Source organism: Parasteatoda tepidariorum, chromosome 2, assembly GCF_982258835.1.
Source record: "Parasteatoda tepidariorum strain Cologne lab strain chromosome 2, Ptep-v5.0, whole genome shotgun sequence".
Lineage (NCBI taxonomy): Eukaryota > Metazoa > Arthropoda > Arachnida > Araneae > Theridiidae > Parasteatoda > Parasteatoda tepidariorum.
The window spans coordinates 99,703,943-99,718,953 of NC_141756.1; the positions used below are offsets into that span (position 1 = coordinate 99,703,943).

A 15,011-nucleotide genomic window follows, 5' to 3' on the forward strand; every position below is an offset into this window, starting at 1 on the left:
TCAATCAGCTACTGCTGGGATTCCAACCCGGTTCACCTCATTGGGAGTAGAGCGTTCTATCCCCTGAGCCACCACGACTCTATTCTTTTCCTATTATAACCGTCGTTGAACAGCCGACCCAATTTTATGGGTTTGCGATTACTAATTTTCAACTCCGTAACCTTGTAATTTTGAACCTAATCCAGAAGACAAGGGAACTCCTAAATCGTGTATTGGAAGAAATTTGCCTCCGTGGAGGACTTTTTTTGATGGAGCTAACCCGCATTTGGGTTGCATGGAGAGGAAGACCACGAGAACCTCCCACGGTTAGCCTGACGGCCTGACTCTAACCCATGATCCGTCTATCATTGAGGATATTTCACGTCAGCACTGCGGTCGGTGCAAGCCGGATGCGGAATTCGTATCGATCAGCTATCGCTGAGATTAGAACCCGGTTCACCTCATTCGAAGGCGAACGCTCAATCCCCATAGTTTTCTGTGTAGAATATTCAAATCTCCACTTGTATCCCGTGACTCATGACCATGCACATTTCAATTGATCTTTACAAGAAGTTACTTTATCGCCAAAGAAAATATATCGCCAATTAGAATGTATTGCCAATAGAAATTTGGGTCTCTATTCAGCAGCAGTCAAAATTCAGCAGCAGTAAAAAAATACATTGCAGTCAAAATGACTGCAATGTAAAAGAATAAATAATGTGTAAAGGAATTTGTTTTAAATTAATTTTTGATATCATTTACTGTTGCAAAACAAGTTATTAGTGAATATTAACAATAAAAAAACTATATGTTGTACAAAATTCTAAGAAATTGTGTCATTATATACAACATTGTTTTTCTAATTGAAACTAAAAGCAGTCAAAATGACTTCCTTAGGCAATCTAGTGTTAATGTGATATTTTGCGATAACATCTAAAAGTTTTAGATATTAATGCATTTTTATATTCTTTTAAAATTTTGTTTAATTCAAAGGAATAAGAGAAAAGAAAGAGGGAGGAAAAAAATAGAATAATATAAAATTGTGTCAGTGTACCTACTCAAGTGCATTTTATTGCAGTCATCAATTTTTCAATCAATGAGTCAGTATCTAATCATCATTTACTAATAGAATTTTTTGTTACTTGCTTCTAAATTGCTGTTATAAAATTTGCTTTGTTGGTATTCAAAGAAAAGTTTGACTTAATATGAGTAAGAACTATGATTGTGGCCCTGAAGAAAATTCAAAGCTGCAAATAGAAAAAAGAAGCTGCCAAAATATCTAGTTTATGTATTTTCGAAAGTGACTGCTTACATTGAAAATAATGAAATGTCTTCATATATGGGTATGAAATTCGCCATAAATTACATCTTGTCGTAGAGAAATTATATTTTTTAATAAGTCAATTATTAATACTGAAATTGTTTTTCTTCAAATTGTAAAATATTGTAGTTGCAATATTTAGTATTTATGTCATTAATGGATTTATAGCTTAGGACATAAAATGAAAGGATGCCTGTTTTAAAATTGGAGGAAGTTTAAAAAAAAGGTTTTTTTATTGAGATAATTTTATTTTGTTTTGTATTGAATATGTTGATACTGATATACATTTGATACGTTTACTAGTAAGAATTTCGATACTTTTTAACAATGATGTTGACATTGATTTACTATTGGATTTGATAAGAATAGTAAGTTTTTGCCAGAATATTGTTTCATTATTTCAAATAATTTATTAAAAATATTTCTTAAAAAAAAAATAAAAAAATAAACGTAAGTGTTTTTAAACATCACATATCCATTGTTTTGAGCATTATGAACATAAAAATGTATCTTTCATTTATATGTGTATGTTTTTTAAATGTATCTTTTATCATTTTTTTATTGTTAGAGTAAATAACAATAATCAATAATTTTTGCCAGAAATATTGCTTCATTATTTCAAATAATTTATTAAAAATGTTTTTTAAAAAAATAAAAAAATAAACATATGTGTTTTTACGCATCAAATGCTTTTTAACTGCATATTTTCTTTTTAACTGTATATTTAAGCATTTTGTTATTGTTAGAGTTAATAACAATACACAATAATTTCTTCCAGAAGTATTGTTTCATTATTTCAAATAGTTTATTAAAAATATTTTAAAAAAGAAGTTTTAAAAAAATAAACCTAAAAGCGTTTTTGAGCATCAAATCCAGATTATTTTGAGCATCATGGGCATAAAAATGTATCTTCTATTTATATATGTATACTTTTTGAATGTATTTTATATCATTTTGTTAATGTTGGAGTTTATAACAATGCTCAATAAATTCTACCAGAAATATTGTTTCATTATTTCAAATAATTTATTAAAAATATGTTTTTTTAAAAAAAAGTTAAGAAATAAACATAAAAGCATTCTTGAACATCAAATCTCGATTGTTTTGAAAATAACTGGCATGAAAACGCATCTCTCATTATCGTTGATTCAATTTATGATTTATAGATCAACATAAACAAAAATAACTATTTTTATTAATTTACATGAGGGTAATGGAAAGGATAAAGGTACACGGTGAAGCGACGTACCTCCCTGGACACCCGCAAGGAGTCCAAGATGGTACATTTGCATCCCTACAGTAATCCAATAAATAATAAATCGTTAGCTTGCTTGATTTAAAGAATTTAAATAAAGCATGATATTTATTAGTTGTTTTTGTTTCAAAACAAAATTGTTGTTATAAATTAAATTTTTTTCCAAGAAATTGCTGGCTTAGTAGTTCAACTTAAATTATTGAATTCGTTTAGAAACATTTCTGACATGTGCCATGCGCAAAAAAAAATGAACATCCTGAATAACTTTTGATCTAATCATCGAATTTTCACGCACAAGGACTCAATTACAGTTGTTCGAGAGCTACACCTAAAATGCTCTACTTAATTTGTACATACGATATTTACAAAAACAGACGCCTTAAATCTCTGAATTACCATACCTTTTTCCAACAGATTCTGAATCTGGAAAATTCGGTAGCCGAAATCTAGAATATATGGTTCAAATACTAGTTTAAGCAGAAAACGATTGTAAGCTTAATATCACTTATCTCCAGAGCTTTTCAAATGATTTGAAAAAATTTGGTTCTGGGTCAGTTCGTCGCAAGCACAACTCCTCATAGACACAACTCGTCGCAACGATAATTCATCGCAGTCCCAACTCGTCGTAGTGTCAATTCGTCGCGATCAGAATTTCTTGCGATTTCGATGAAATACATCTTTGTCTTGTAATTATATCAATAAAAAGCGTGTTTCTTCGGAAAAATTAACACCAAAAATAATTTTTGGCAGAAAAGTTTTTGCAGAATGTTATCATAAATAATACCTAAAATTCTTTCTTTTTCTTTCTTTTTTGTGAAAAATGGGGAAGATTTGTGGGGAGAATAGGGACTATACGACAATTAGTTTAGAGGCAATATGGATTTATGCTAAGAAATACAAATTTGCACTTATACATTTTAACGTCTCTGACATTGTGACTAAACAAGTGGGGCATTGTTTCCTATGTAGTTTCTAACGTTGAATTGAGTGAGACTATACAAGAGTAAATAGAATGAATAGTTTAAAGCGCTTTATGTACATAAAGTACTTCTATTGACATATATTTATGTACACAATTCTTCCTCTAAAGACTATCTGAACATGTAAGGTAAATTTTTATGCTAAATTGAATGAAATAAAACTGGAATGAAAGAATAAAATGACTCTAAGTTATAAGGAATTTCCTTATAACTGCAATTAAAAAATAGAACATTTCATATAAAAAAAAAACATAGCATCTTTTTTTGGTTCTTTTTCTTTCGATTAAGCGAGAAAAAATACACAAGGAACAATACCTCACTTGTCTATATAGCAACATGAGATATGTTACGTGATTGTACTTTTTGAACAAAAAACTCTCATACCCTCTTAACTATTAATCTTATAAATTTCTATTTTACCTCAATCAATTCAGCATTACAATTGTTTCGAATAATATATATTACATGTTCAGATAGCTCTCACATAGCAATGTAAAAAGCAGTACATGTCAAAAGAAGTACTTTTACAAAAATTCTTTTAAAATTTGAACTATTCGTTGCATTTAAATGTGCATCGTCTAATTAAATTCAAGGTGAAAAAATACATAGGAAACAATGCCTCACTTGTTTAGATAGCAATGTCAGCTGAGTAATTTATACTTTTTCTAAATAAAGTCTTTGAGCCTATTAGAAATCGCAACTGTTCAATATAAAAAATATATTTTAAAAAAAACTGGAAGAAAAGCTCCCCTTTTTGTAGTTAGCTGAAGCTTTTCAAAAAAGCTGATGCATGTATGTTTATTGTTCAGAATTACCGTCTGCTTAGTTTTTAACTTTGATCTAGTTCTTGAAATTAAGTTGCTATGGTAACGGTTTTTCTTTCTGTTTTTTTTTTTCAGTTTGTTCACTCTTTTTTGTGGAAAAGAAGCAAAATGACTTTGAGTTTATGTATTTTTGAGCATTAATATATTTATATTTACGTCATTTTATATCTTTGAACGTTTCGAGTTTTATTGATGAAGGTAGTATATTATATATTTGTTAATAGAACTGTGAAATTAATTCTTTTGCGTGCTGTAAGTTGTTTATGGAATAATCAAGAACACTGACATCATTATAAAGATCAATCGGTTTTAGTTATTTCACCATAAAAAGAAGCTGATAAAAAAAAGACTCAAATTGAGAGAGAAAAAATGGACTTTTAGATAGCAGAAAACTTTAGGGGGCCTATTTGGAATCCTTTGAAATTATTATAAGAGGGTCAAGCAAAAATAAAATTATTCATTTGTGTCAAGAAGGAAAAGCAATCCTTGTCGTCATTATGAGCATTCATAAAAGTATATAAAGATGTTTCCTCTATTTATTTGAGTAGAAATAGAAAACGGCTGTTTTATTTTCTTACTTTAAAAGTCGAAACGGTTTTTTTATAATACATATTTAATATTTTCGAAATGAATGCATTTTTAAATCAGTGTTGACATTATTAAAATTTACGATTTAAATCACTTGAAAGAAGAAAAAAAAATTATTCCTTTTACTCAAAAGTTTATTAAGTCTAACTTCTTTGACATTGGAGGCGTTATCCACATAGATATTGACTAAAACTATTATTTGATGTTTAATATAGATTGATAATTAAGTGAAAGAGAGATTCAATGTGGTATAGAAGTCACGTGAAGCTTTAAAATTCTAGCTTTCTATTAGATAAATGTAAAGTCATTTGTTGTTTAAGACACATATTTCAATTATATCCAATCAGTTTTATGTTTACTCAAATTTAATACAAGTATTTTTAAAACTTAAGAATAGTTTGTATTGTATACATTATGCAGAACGATTTTTTCTGCCAAAAGTAGTTTAGAATAATTGATAATTTGATGTTTTCAGATCAAAATTAATTTATTCTTCATTTCACTTGAAATCTAACTAACAAATAAAAGGATCTTTGTTCTTACAGAAATACATTGAGCTAGAAAAAAATAACTATGATTTTATTTGTTCAATGACAAATTTGTGATATTTAAATAAAAATTTAATACGAAATATTAAGTATTTTAAGTATAATATTTTTTTTCAGATAATATTAAGCATTGCTTGTACATTTTATCAGAATTTTGGTAAGTCTAAAAACAAACAAAAACTGATTTAAATAAAATAAAAAAAATCTGGTTTAAATGGAAAAAAAATCAAGTCTTTTTTAAAAATTGCCAATTTACTGAAAATTTGAATAACCATCAAAATGCTCTTAATGATAAAACACACACTCGCTGTAATGAGGAGGATATAACTTACCATTTCTTTTTCTTCAGAAAGGCTTTTTTAATTCGTATGAGTATGAAAGCTGCTTTGTCCATGGACAGCATGTGGCCTGCCTGCTCCGAATCTGAAGCAGTAGAAGCCATTCTCTCCTGATTTACACGCATTGATTCTTTATTTTTTATTCTTTATTTTTCACTCTGATATGTAACACAAGAGGATGAAAAAAAAGAAAACTTAATTGCACGCTTTGTCATCCATCACCGAGATTATCCTTCAGTGCGAAAAATTTTGCAAATAAAAAAATTTAATCATTAAATGCATTTATTAAGTTTTGATTCTGGAATCTTTATTCTATGTCGATAATTATTCTTTACAAAATGAAAATAATAGCACTCCATGAATAGTTTAAGTTCTTTTTAAAGAAAAACCACGAAAGAAGTAATAATCCTCGAACGAGTTTTAAATATCACCCTCAAAAGTTCTTGCAGAACAAATTCCAAAGTTTTAAAATGAGAAAGGAAATACTACTCATAATTAATAGGAATGCAAATATTTAGAGACTTTGAAGTGAAAACAATTCTTGATATGAAATGTTAAGCCATGCCATAGAGATGTTGCCATTTTTATACTGAAGCACTGTGATTAGAAACGGAATGAGCAGAGCAGACGATATATTGAACAAACGTTTTAGTTATCCGATATTGGCATCACACAGAGAAGAGCTGAAGTTCAGCAGACGATGTCTATCATTGAAAAGGAGGAGGAAAAAAGATGTGGCGGGACAAAAGCAACAGGCCGCTCCGTGAAAGCGCGCATGCGTTTTCCTATGCCTATTACTTAAAAGATGATCTTTTATCTTATGGGTGAAGACAATAGAGGGACATGTAAAATCAAATAAAGCAAATTCAAAGAAAAAAAATTATGTTTCTTTAGTACGCTAAAAAGGTGAAAAATAATTTAATTTTTGTCAGACTTAAGAAAATAATTAACTCTCCCAAGTAGTAGAAAACCATAAATTTTACGTCAAAAATACGTATATTTCACCTTTAAATTTTACTAAGCATTCGTAAAATTTACTAAAACTGAAACGTCAAATTAAGGAATAAAACAATTATCCAAAAAACGCAAAATTTTACGTAAAATTTTACTTGAAAAAATTCGTTTCTTTTACGAATATTTTATCAGGCACTTTTTACTAAATAAGAATGAATACGTTATTTTTACATAATATTTAAGTCAAATGTTACGTAAGTTGATATGTCAAATTATATCAAAAAATGGTTTGAAAAAAAATGGAAAATTTACGTATAATTTTACGTATGCAATTTCATTCGTCTAAAGAATATATTACAAACTACTTTTTAATAGGTAAGAATGAGTACTTTATTTTTACATATTACTTACATTAACATTACGTCGAAATGAGTTAAATAAATAGTTAATAAGTTAAATAAATAGTTATCCAAAAAAAAAACCAGAAAATTTGCGCAAGTAAACTCGAACCGAAATTTAAATGGTAAATATGCTTAGTCAATAATACGTAAAATACACAGAATCATTTTTATTAAATCTAAATAGTAAATATTCCTTCGTCAGTCTTTCGTAAAATATACGAAAGCAATCTTATCGAATGGTAGTTGGTAAAATCCATTTCGTTAATATTACGTAAAATATACGAAATATACAGCTGTTTTACTAAATATCTCAATGGCAATATCATTCCGTCAATATTACGTAAAATTTACTTATTGATTTTACTAATTTCCTAAATCTAAACAGTAAATATTCTTTCGTAAAATATACGAAAGCAATCTTACTGAAAGGTAGTTGGTAAAATCCATTTCGTTAATACTGCGCAAAATATACCAAAGCTTTTTTACCGATATATGTCAATGGTAATATCATTCCGTCTATAATACGTAAAATTAACGTATAAAGCGTATTGACTTTACCAATTTTCCAAAAATTTACGTTTAATTTATATATCATGCTACATGGGCCATCTCTTTTGAAAAACGCGCGTGGAATTTTCATTGGTGATAAAGTGATGTGTTTTTTGTTTTAGATCTGGCAATCAAAAAAAAAAATTTTATCCTTTTTCGCCCACTTGAAATACATTGTTGTCAATTTTTTCAATAAAAATTTTGTCTTTATTTTTTTGTATTTATTATAAGGTAACAATGGAGGAAGAATTTTAAAAATATCAAAGTGCAATTCATGGTTTACCAGAGGCAATTTTTCTCTAAATTTTAAATTACCAATAAAGATGAAAGAGAATTTGCCATGAAATTTTCCTCCCATATGTATAGCGTCCTCACTACTGCGTCATCGAGGTTTAGAAAGCATGTAGACAGTCAAATGCATTATTAATGAATTGAAATTATCATCATCAAATGATCCAGCAAGATAAGATCCAGAAAAATATGTTTCAGCAAGATATGATCGTCTAGCTTATTCCAATATAGCTCTGCGTTTGATGCCAATGAAAATTACAATTGTTTATTATTATTATTTTATTTTTTTAAGGCTGCAAATAAAATGTATTATTATTCAAAATTTTGACTACTTACCCATGTAAAAAAATTGGGAGACACAAAATGGTAAATAAAATTAAAAACTATGAATCACATTGTTCAAGCAAAACAAGCCTTCTATGCCATAATAAAATACAGAAAATCCCACTACAATTTACGTTTATCAAAAATAATGCACCTTAACTTTTTGTACTGAGAAAAAAAAATGTATGGTCAAAACTTTCAGAATAGGGCTATATTTACAGTGCTTCTGTCTCTATGGCAACACCAAAAAACTGGGTAATTTTTACCGAAGCGCTTTGGTAATGACTTTTTGGAATATGTTTTTTATAACTATGCTGTTTGGTAGTAAATGCTGTAAAATTATGAAATTTAAGCAAAAGTCGGTAATTTTAGCAGTTCTAGTATAATATAAGTTGACTCAAAAATATTCATTTTGATTACCTCTAACTTATTTAGCAAACACTTACTAACTTTGCTTCTCGTCCATTATTTGTTTTTCGTTTTTTTCTATGTCGGTTATCATCTACCAACATTTAATATTTAAAACAATATGCATTTGTAAATGTACAAATGTCTGCACACCAAAAGCATAGAGGTAATGGATTAAAATCCCACCATAACCCTAGATGCATCGATTTATTTCCTTTATTTATTGATTGTTACGCACTCATACATAGGCTTGTGTGTTCAACTGCTCATGCTAATATGTTCTGCTAATATGTTCTTGTCAAGTCAGTATATAGATAGAACAAGATGGAGAAAGACAGCATACACATACGGTTTGGGACTTGGACCAGTTATCTACACGTTGAAATCGATGCATCTTTGTAATGTTTTTCCCTAATGAGAGCAATCTTTTTTATAACTAAAGTGGTCCCGCAGTGGACTGATCGTTAAGACATGGTTCCCAGCAGATCACCGAAGTCAAGCATCACTGACTGTGGTCAGTGTGCAGGTGGGGACCCACTTTGATCAGCCTGCGTAGGGACCGAGGGTGGACGGTATTGGTCCTCGTTAAACTGTTCAACCGTAAATTGCTCGACCTTGCGCGCAGGTCGTCGGGCTACCAAAGCAGGGGAGCCATCCCCTCTGCAGAGGATCATAATTGAGATTGCATATCTTCGGATCATCCACAGGGATGTTTCCCTGACCGTCGCCAATAGCCCGTTCTCCAGCTCTAGTGCGACGTTCATAAAGTACCTACCTCAAATTGAGAAGAGTTCAGCCGTTCTTTGTATTGACAAAGAAACCCACATATGTAGGTAAATAAATAAATAAATCCCACTACCTCTGGAAAGATGAATAAAACAGTCACCATTGTATGATTTATCTTAGTTTAGAATCTTTAAAACGCTTTAATTAAACATTTAAAGCCACCATTCCTGTTTCTTTAACTCTTGGTATGCTTGAGATACTATATTAGAATAAGAAATAATGAGCAGTCATTTTAACTCATATCAACCATTTAAAGAAGCTGCCATTCTAAATAAACCGTAGAAGTGTAAACAGATTATTACCCTTCTATTTGGTAAAAGGCAAAAACATCAAAAGGTTAAAACTACAAAATAAATGGTAAAGAGCCACGATGGCTCTGGGGATAGAGCATTCGCCTTCCAATGAGGTGAACCGAGTTTGAATCCCAGTCGATACGAATTCCGCATCCGGCTTGCACCGACCACAGTGCTGACATGAAATATCCTCAGTGGTAGATGAATCGTGGGTTAGAGTCCCCTTGCCGTCAGGCTAACCATGGGAGGTTCTCACGGTCTTCATTTCCGTATAACGCAAATGCGGGTTAGCACCATCAAAAAGTTCGCCACGAAGGCAAATTTCATTCAATACTCGATCCAGGAGTTCCCCTGTCTTCTGGATTGGGTTCAAAATTACAAGAGTCGAACATTAGTAGTCGTAAACCCATAAGATTGGGTCGGCTGTTCAACGACTGCTATAAAATAATATAAAATAAAATAAATGGTAAAAATATTGATAGTTCCTTCTTTGTTCCCCCCTCCCTTTGTTCTTCTAAGATCATTTTGAAAATATTTTTCGTGATACTTTAGAGCATGGTATAAAAACCCTTTACTTGCTTGCATTCGCTTTTGAGATTTGCATTTGTGACTAAATGCACTGCAATAGGAACTATAATTTTAACACTAGGTTGCCTAAAGGAAATCATTTTGACTGCTTTTTCATTTGTAAAACATTTACAAATAATAATGCATAGATTAATATTTTCTTTCCAAGTAAAGTAATATTTTTCATTGTTAATATTTACTAATAACTTGTTATATAACTGTAAATAATATAAGAAATATTAAAAATTAATTAAACAAATTTCCTTACACATTAGTTATTCTTTCCCAATGCAGTCATTTTGACTGCTTTTGGGCAATATAGGTATATGCTAAGTTTCAGTCTTTCTAGTGTTAATAAGCAGAATTTTCAGTAAACCGTAACAACAGCGAAAGATAGGATTACCATGTGAAGAATGGTTAAAATATCATATATTTTGGTTTAATTCTCAAAATTGTTCACCAGAATGTTTTTACACTACAAATCCGGTGTTTTTGCCAGAATGTCTTTCACCGTGTGGTTTAGATTTGACAAAAATATCCCCCCCCCCTTCTTTCATTTTGAAATTTTGTTTTTATTGAAGGGATGAAAACGTCATTTATCTAACCATTGAATCTCTTTTAAACGCTATTTCAATAGAGTAAATGAGATATTCAAGAGACGCATTTCACGTCTATAAATAGTAGTTTAATTTAAACGATAGTCATGACAAAATACGTAATATTCGAACACTCTTATTATTGCGCATGATTAATACAAATGAAGGAACACTTACTATTATATTGTTTACAATAAATGCATGAATTCATATTTTTTTAGTTACAATTGTACCGCAATATACTGATAGTAAAGACACGGCTCCCAGTAGCACTAACATCATGGCTGCAGTCAGTATGACGGTCGGTGATCACTTTGATCAGCCTGCGTAGGGACCGAGAGTGCGTGGTATCGGTTCTCGCTAAACTGTTCTACTGTAAAGTGCACGACTTCGCGAGCAGATCGTCGGGCTACCAAAGCCTGAGAGCTATCCCCCGTGCAGAAAATCGAAATTGCAATGGCATGTCTGCGGATCATTCTCAGGGATGTTTCCCAAACAGTCGCCAATAGCTCGTTGTGCAACTCTAGTGTGACGCAAATCAAGTACCTAACTACGTACCTTTAGTTATAATTGCTAACACTTCTGAAAAACATCTAATATATGTAATCAGCATCCTTCCAAACGATTTTTGCTATGACTCTGTAATTCTTCATGCACTAATGCTGCAAAAATTCGTTTTTAATTAGTTTTCGTGCCCCTCCCCTAAAAATGAAATAATTTATTGTTTGTGCTGAACGATGTTTCTCGAAGCCTTTTCGAATTGATAATAAAGCTTATTTGAGCTGCACTAAATACGCATTTTGCTGTATCTGTCATTTAGAACGAAAAAAAAATTTTGAACATTATTAAACCTTTTTAATACATCATTAATTTGGTGAATTTTTTGCCACGTGGATTAAAATTATGAAAATAATTTTCGATTCTTGTAAATTTTAATGAGGGGCGTTTTAAAAAATGCGATCCAAAGGGATATCTACAAGTTATTTAAATTTTTGTTTTTTAATGCAATTATTTCATTACCGTTGCCATCAAGAAGTTGCAAATTCGATTTTTTTTTTTTTTTGCATGGTTACGTTAAAGCAGTGGTCGGCAAAGTGTGGCTCTGGCACAAATACCCACGGAAGGCGCAATAATATTTTAATTTAAAAAAAACTTGGTAAGAAAACAGCAGAGCACTTTTAGCATTTGTCAAAAATCCTCTTAATGCTATGATAACCAAGTTGAAATTTTCTCTTTTTGAAATTGACATTGGTGGCTTTAAAATGCAATTGATGGATTTAAAAAACAAGGAGATATGGCGCTCTAAATTCGAACGTCTTTGTGTTGAATTGGAAATATTGGAGACGAAAAAATTTGATCATAGTTCTCAACACAAGTGGTCTGCTTTGAATGACCTGGAGAAGGAAGACATGATAATTTTCAACGCTTGGAATAGTATTCCTGACTCTTACGATCAGCTGAAAAAGCTAGCGTTTGCTGTTCTTTCCCTTTTCGGTTCTACATATATATGAGAACAATCTTTTTCAAGCATGAACATTATCAAGTGTAAACTGAGAAGTCGTCTTATTGATGAGAACTTGGAATCATGCCTAAAATTAAAAACAACAACATACAAACCTGACTTACTCAAACTTTCCAAGGAGATGCAAGCACATTGTTCGCATTAATAAATACTTATTAAGTGTGAAATTTAGTTTTATTTAGAGTACTACTTATTTAGTGTAATAAAAGTTTACTAAACAAGCAAATTTGGCTCCCAATTTTTCTAAAAATTGTTGTAATGTTCATATTTAGCTCTTTGGCTAATAAGTTTGCCGACCACTGCGTTAAAGAAACATAGTTTATAATGTCAAAATCAATTTCATTGTAAAATAATGAAGCAAATCAAATTGAATTTTCTCCGTAGGTATGTTAGCATTCATTTACAGTTAAAAGTGTATTAATATTAAAGAAATATTAAATATTAATTTCCTGTTTAAAAAGATAGTATTTTGCATCTTTTTAACAAGGAAGTAAAACATTAAATAAGAAGCATTTAAGAAATTAAACATACTATTTAAAACGCACGAAATAAGAAACTTTTTTTAAGAAGTTAAAAAAAATTATCTCAGCTAATTTTTACATTCTCGTTACTTTTTCAGGAAATCCATTTGTTATTCAATGTTCTTTTTTTCATACATCCGTTTTATTTATCTCCCAAAACGTTTCATTTCCCAATCATACAGGAATATTTCATTTCAGTTTTTAAGTAGCTGAATCAACCAGTTTTGAAAATAAAATAAAAAAAACTTGTTATGTAGCAGAATTATTGCTACGATACAGTAAATTACTATTTATAAATTTTGTTAATGGTCATTAAAATGGATCCAATGTTACTGAAAAATAATTACATATTGCAAATTATAATATCTACTTCCAAAATGGGGCCGAACGGCCTGTGTAAGGGTCAGAGAACTAGCCTTGCATCAGAAAGGTTCTGGGTTCGAATCCCGGGCAAGGCATGGATGTTCTTTCATTCTCTGCACTATCTGTCCTTACTGTGGGAGCAACGTTGGCCCACCTACTGTTTGTCTAAGATAGGTACTCTGCCAGACTACCGTCTGGAGCTGTGGCGGTGACTATGGTAACAAGGTATGATTATTTCAAGTAGGGGTGCGGGGTCCCTCTTTAGGACTGGTTTCGGCGAGAGAAAAGGAGACCTCTTAATCTAAAAGACCTCTAAATCTAGCTACCCTTTCTAAAATGGCCTCTTCTTGTTTCCATAGCACCAGACTGCCGCAGACTTAGTGGCGGTCAGAGTACCTATCTTAGACAAACAGTAATATGGTGCCCCTGGGAAAGTGGCCAACAAATCTGCCCTTCAGATGCCTGTATGACGTAGGTTATTCCCCAGGCTGGCATTGGAAGAAGAAAAAACTTCCAAGATGGGTTTATTTTAAAGTAGAGTTTAAAGTTCAAGAATGATTAGAGAAATCTATTTTCCTTTCTCTTATTTTTTTCCAACTTTTACTATTCGTGCTTTTTATTATTGTATTTTATTTTAATGTATTTGTAAAAGAGTTCATGCAATGTTAACCTTTTTTTTTCTTTATTTTGCTTCAGAGAGAACGTTTAATATGTATGCCTTCAGCTGTCGTCGTGGGAAAGTTTTCTTCTGTCATGGCTTGGGCAGGAATCCGTTTCCTCTAGCTGGTCTGGGACTGTTTTTGGTGGATCTAAATCTACTCGTGTGCAATGTCCCCTGCAAAAAACTATAGGTACAGTTGGGCAGTAGAGAAGTATGCCGTTATAGTCGGATAATGACTAACGACCTCAATTGTGGTGTAGTTTAGTGTACGCCAGTTTCATAATCGAGACATCACTAAATCGACCAATTTGTAGCTTTGATGTTTCGATTTTCTATCATTACATTTATTCGATTTTTGCTTGAAGATGAAAGAAATTTCCTTTTTGTTGAAAGTGGCAACGGATTTCCTACAATTTAGACTAAAACGAAATGACTTTTTTTTTATTAGTAAAAATAGTGTAGGGATAAAAACAATCGTTAAGGCTTGGAATTGAAAATGCGAATGTTTTCTTTTAACGTTAATATGCTAGTTTAAATAAGGGTTTCCATAAAGTTGCTGTTTCATTTTAAGGTTTAATTGAAACAAGTAACACAATTTAAGAACAAATATTTACGGTGTTAATATTATGATGCGATTAAACGTATTTCAGTATGGAAAAATATTTACAGTAGAGTCCCGATAATCCGAGCCCCGGTTATCCGAGTTTCCGCTTTAACCGAGCTATCAAATATTTTAAGGATTTATTTGTTCTAGTTTATTTTTTATTTTTAAAAATACCGCCGAAAAATAAATCTGAATTTTATCTTCCAATCATTCGGGAAAACAAAATCTAACAACTTGATCCCATGAAATGATCGTTAATATCGTCAATAATGAAAATGAACCTAGCGAAGATGATGAACACAGTGACAACGAGAATCAACATTTAAAAATCTCTCACA

At 31.0% G+C, this 15,011-nt stretch overlaps 1 protein-coding gene across 2 annotated transcripts in view; it reads right to left on the reverse strand.

The window, feature by feature from the left end:
• Window positions 1-15,011, reverse strand: part of LOC107440340 (ankyrin repeat and fibronectin type-III domain-containing protein 1) — a 390,356-nt gene that overhangs the window by 284,239 nt on the left and 91,106 nt on the right. Inside the window, exon 1 of one of the 2 annotated variants that reach the window (XM_087157859.1) lies at window positions 5,828-6,554. The exons of the other annotated variant lie outside the window; for it this stretch is intronic. Within the exon in view, the coding sequence (XP_087013985.1) occupies window positions 5,828-5,958 (131 nt within the window). The 5' untranslated portion in view covers window positions 5,959-6,554. Of the gene's footprint in view, window positions 1-5,827; window positions 6,555-15,011 lie in introns of those variants that run through there. 2 annotated transcript variants of the gene reach the window in all.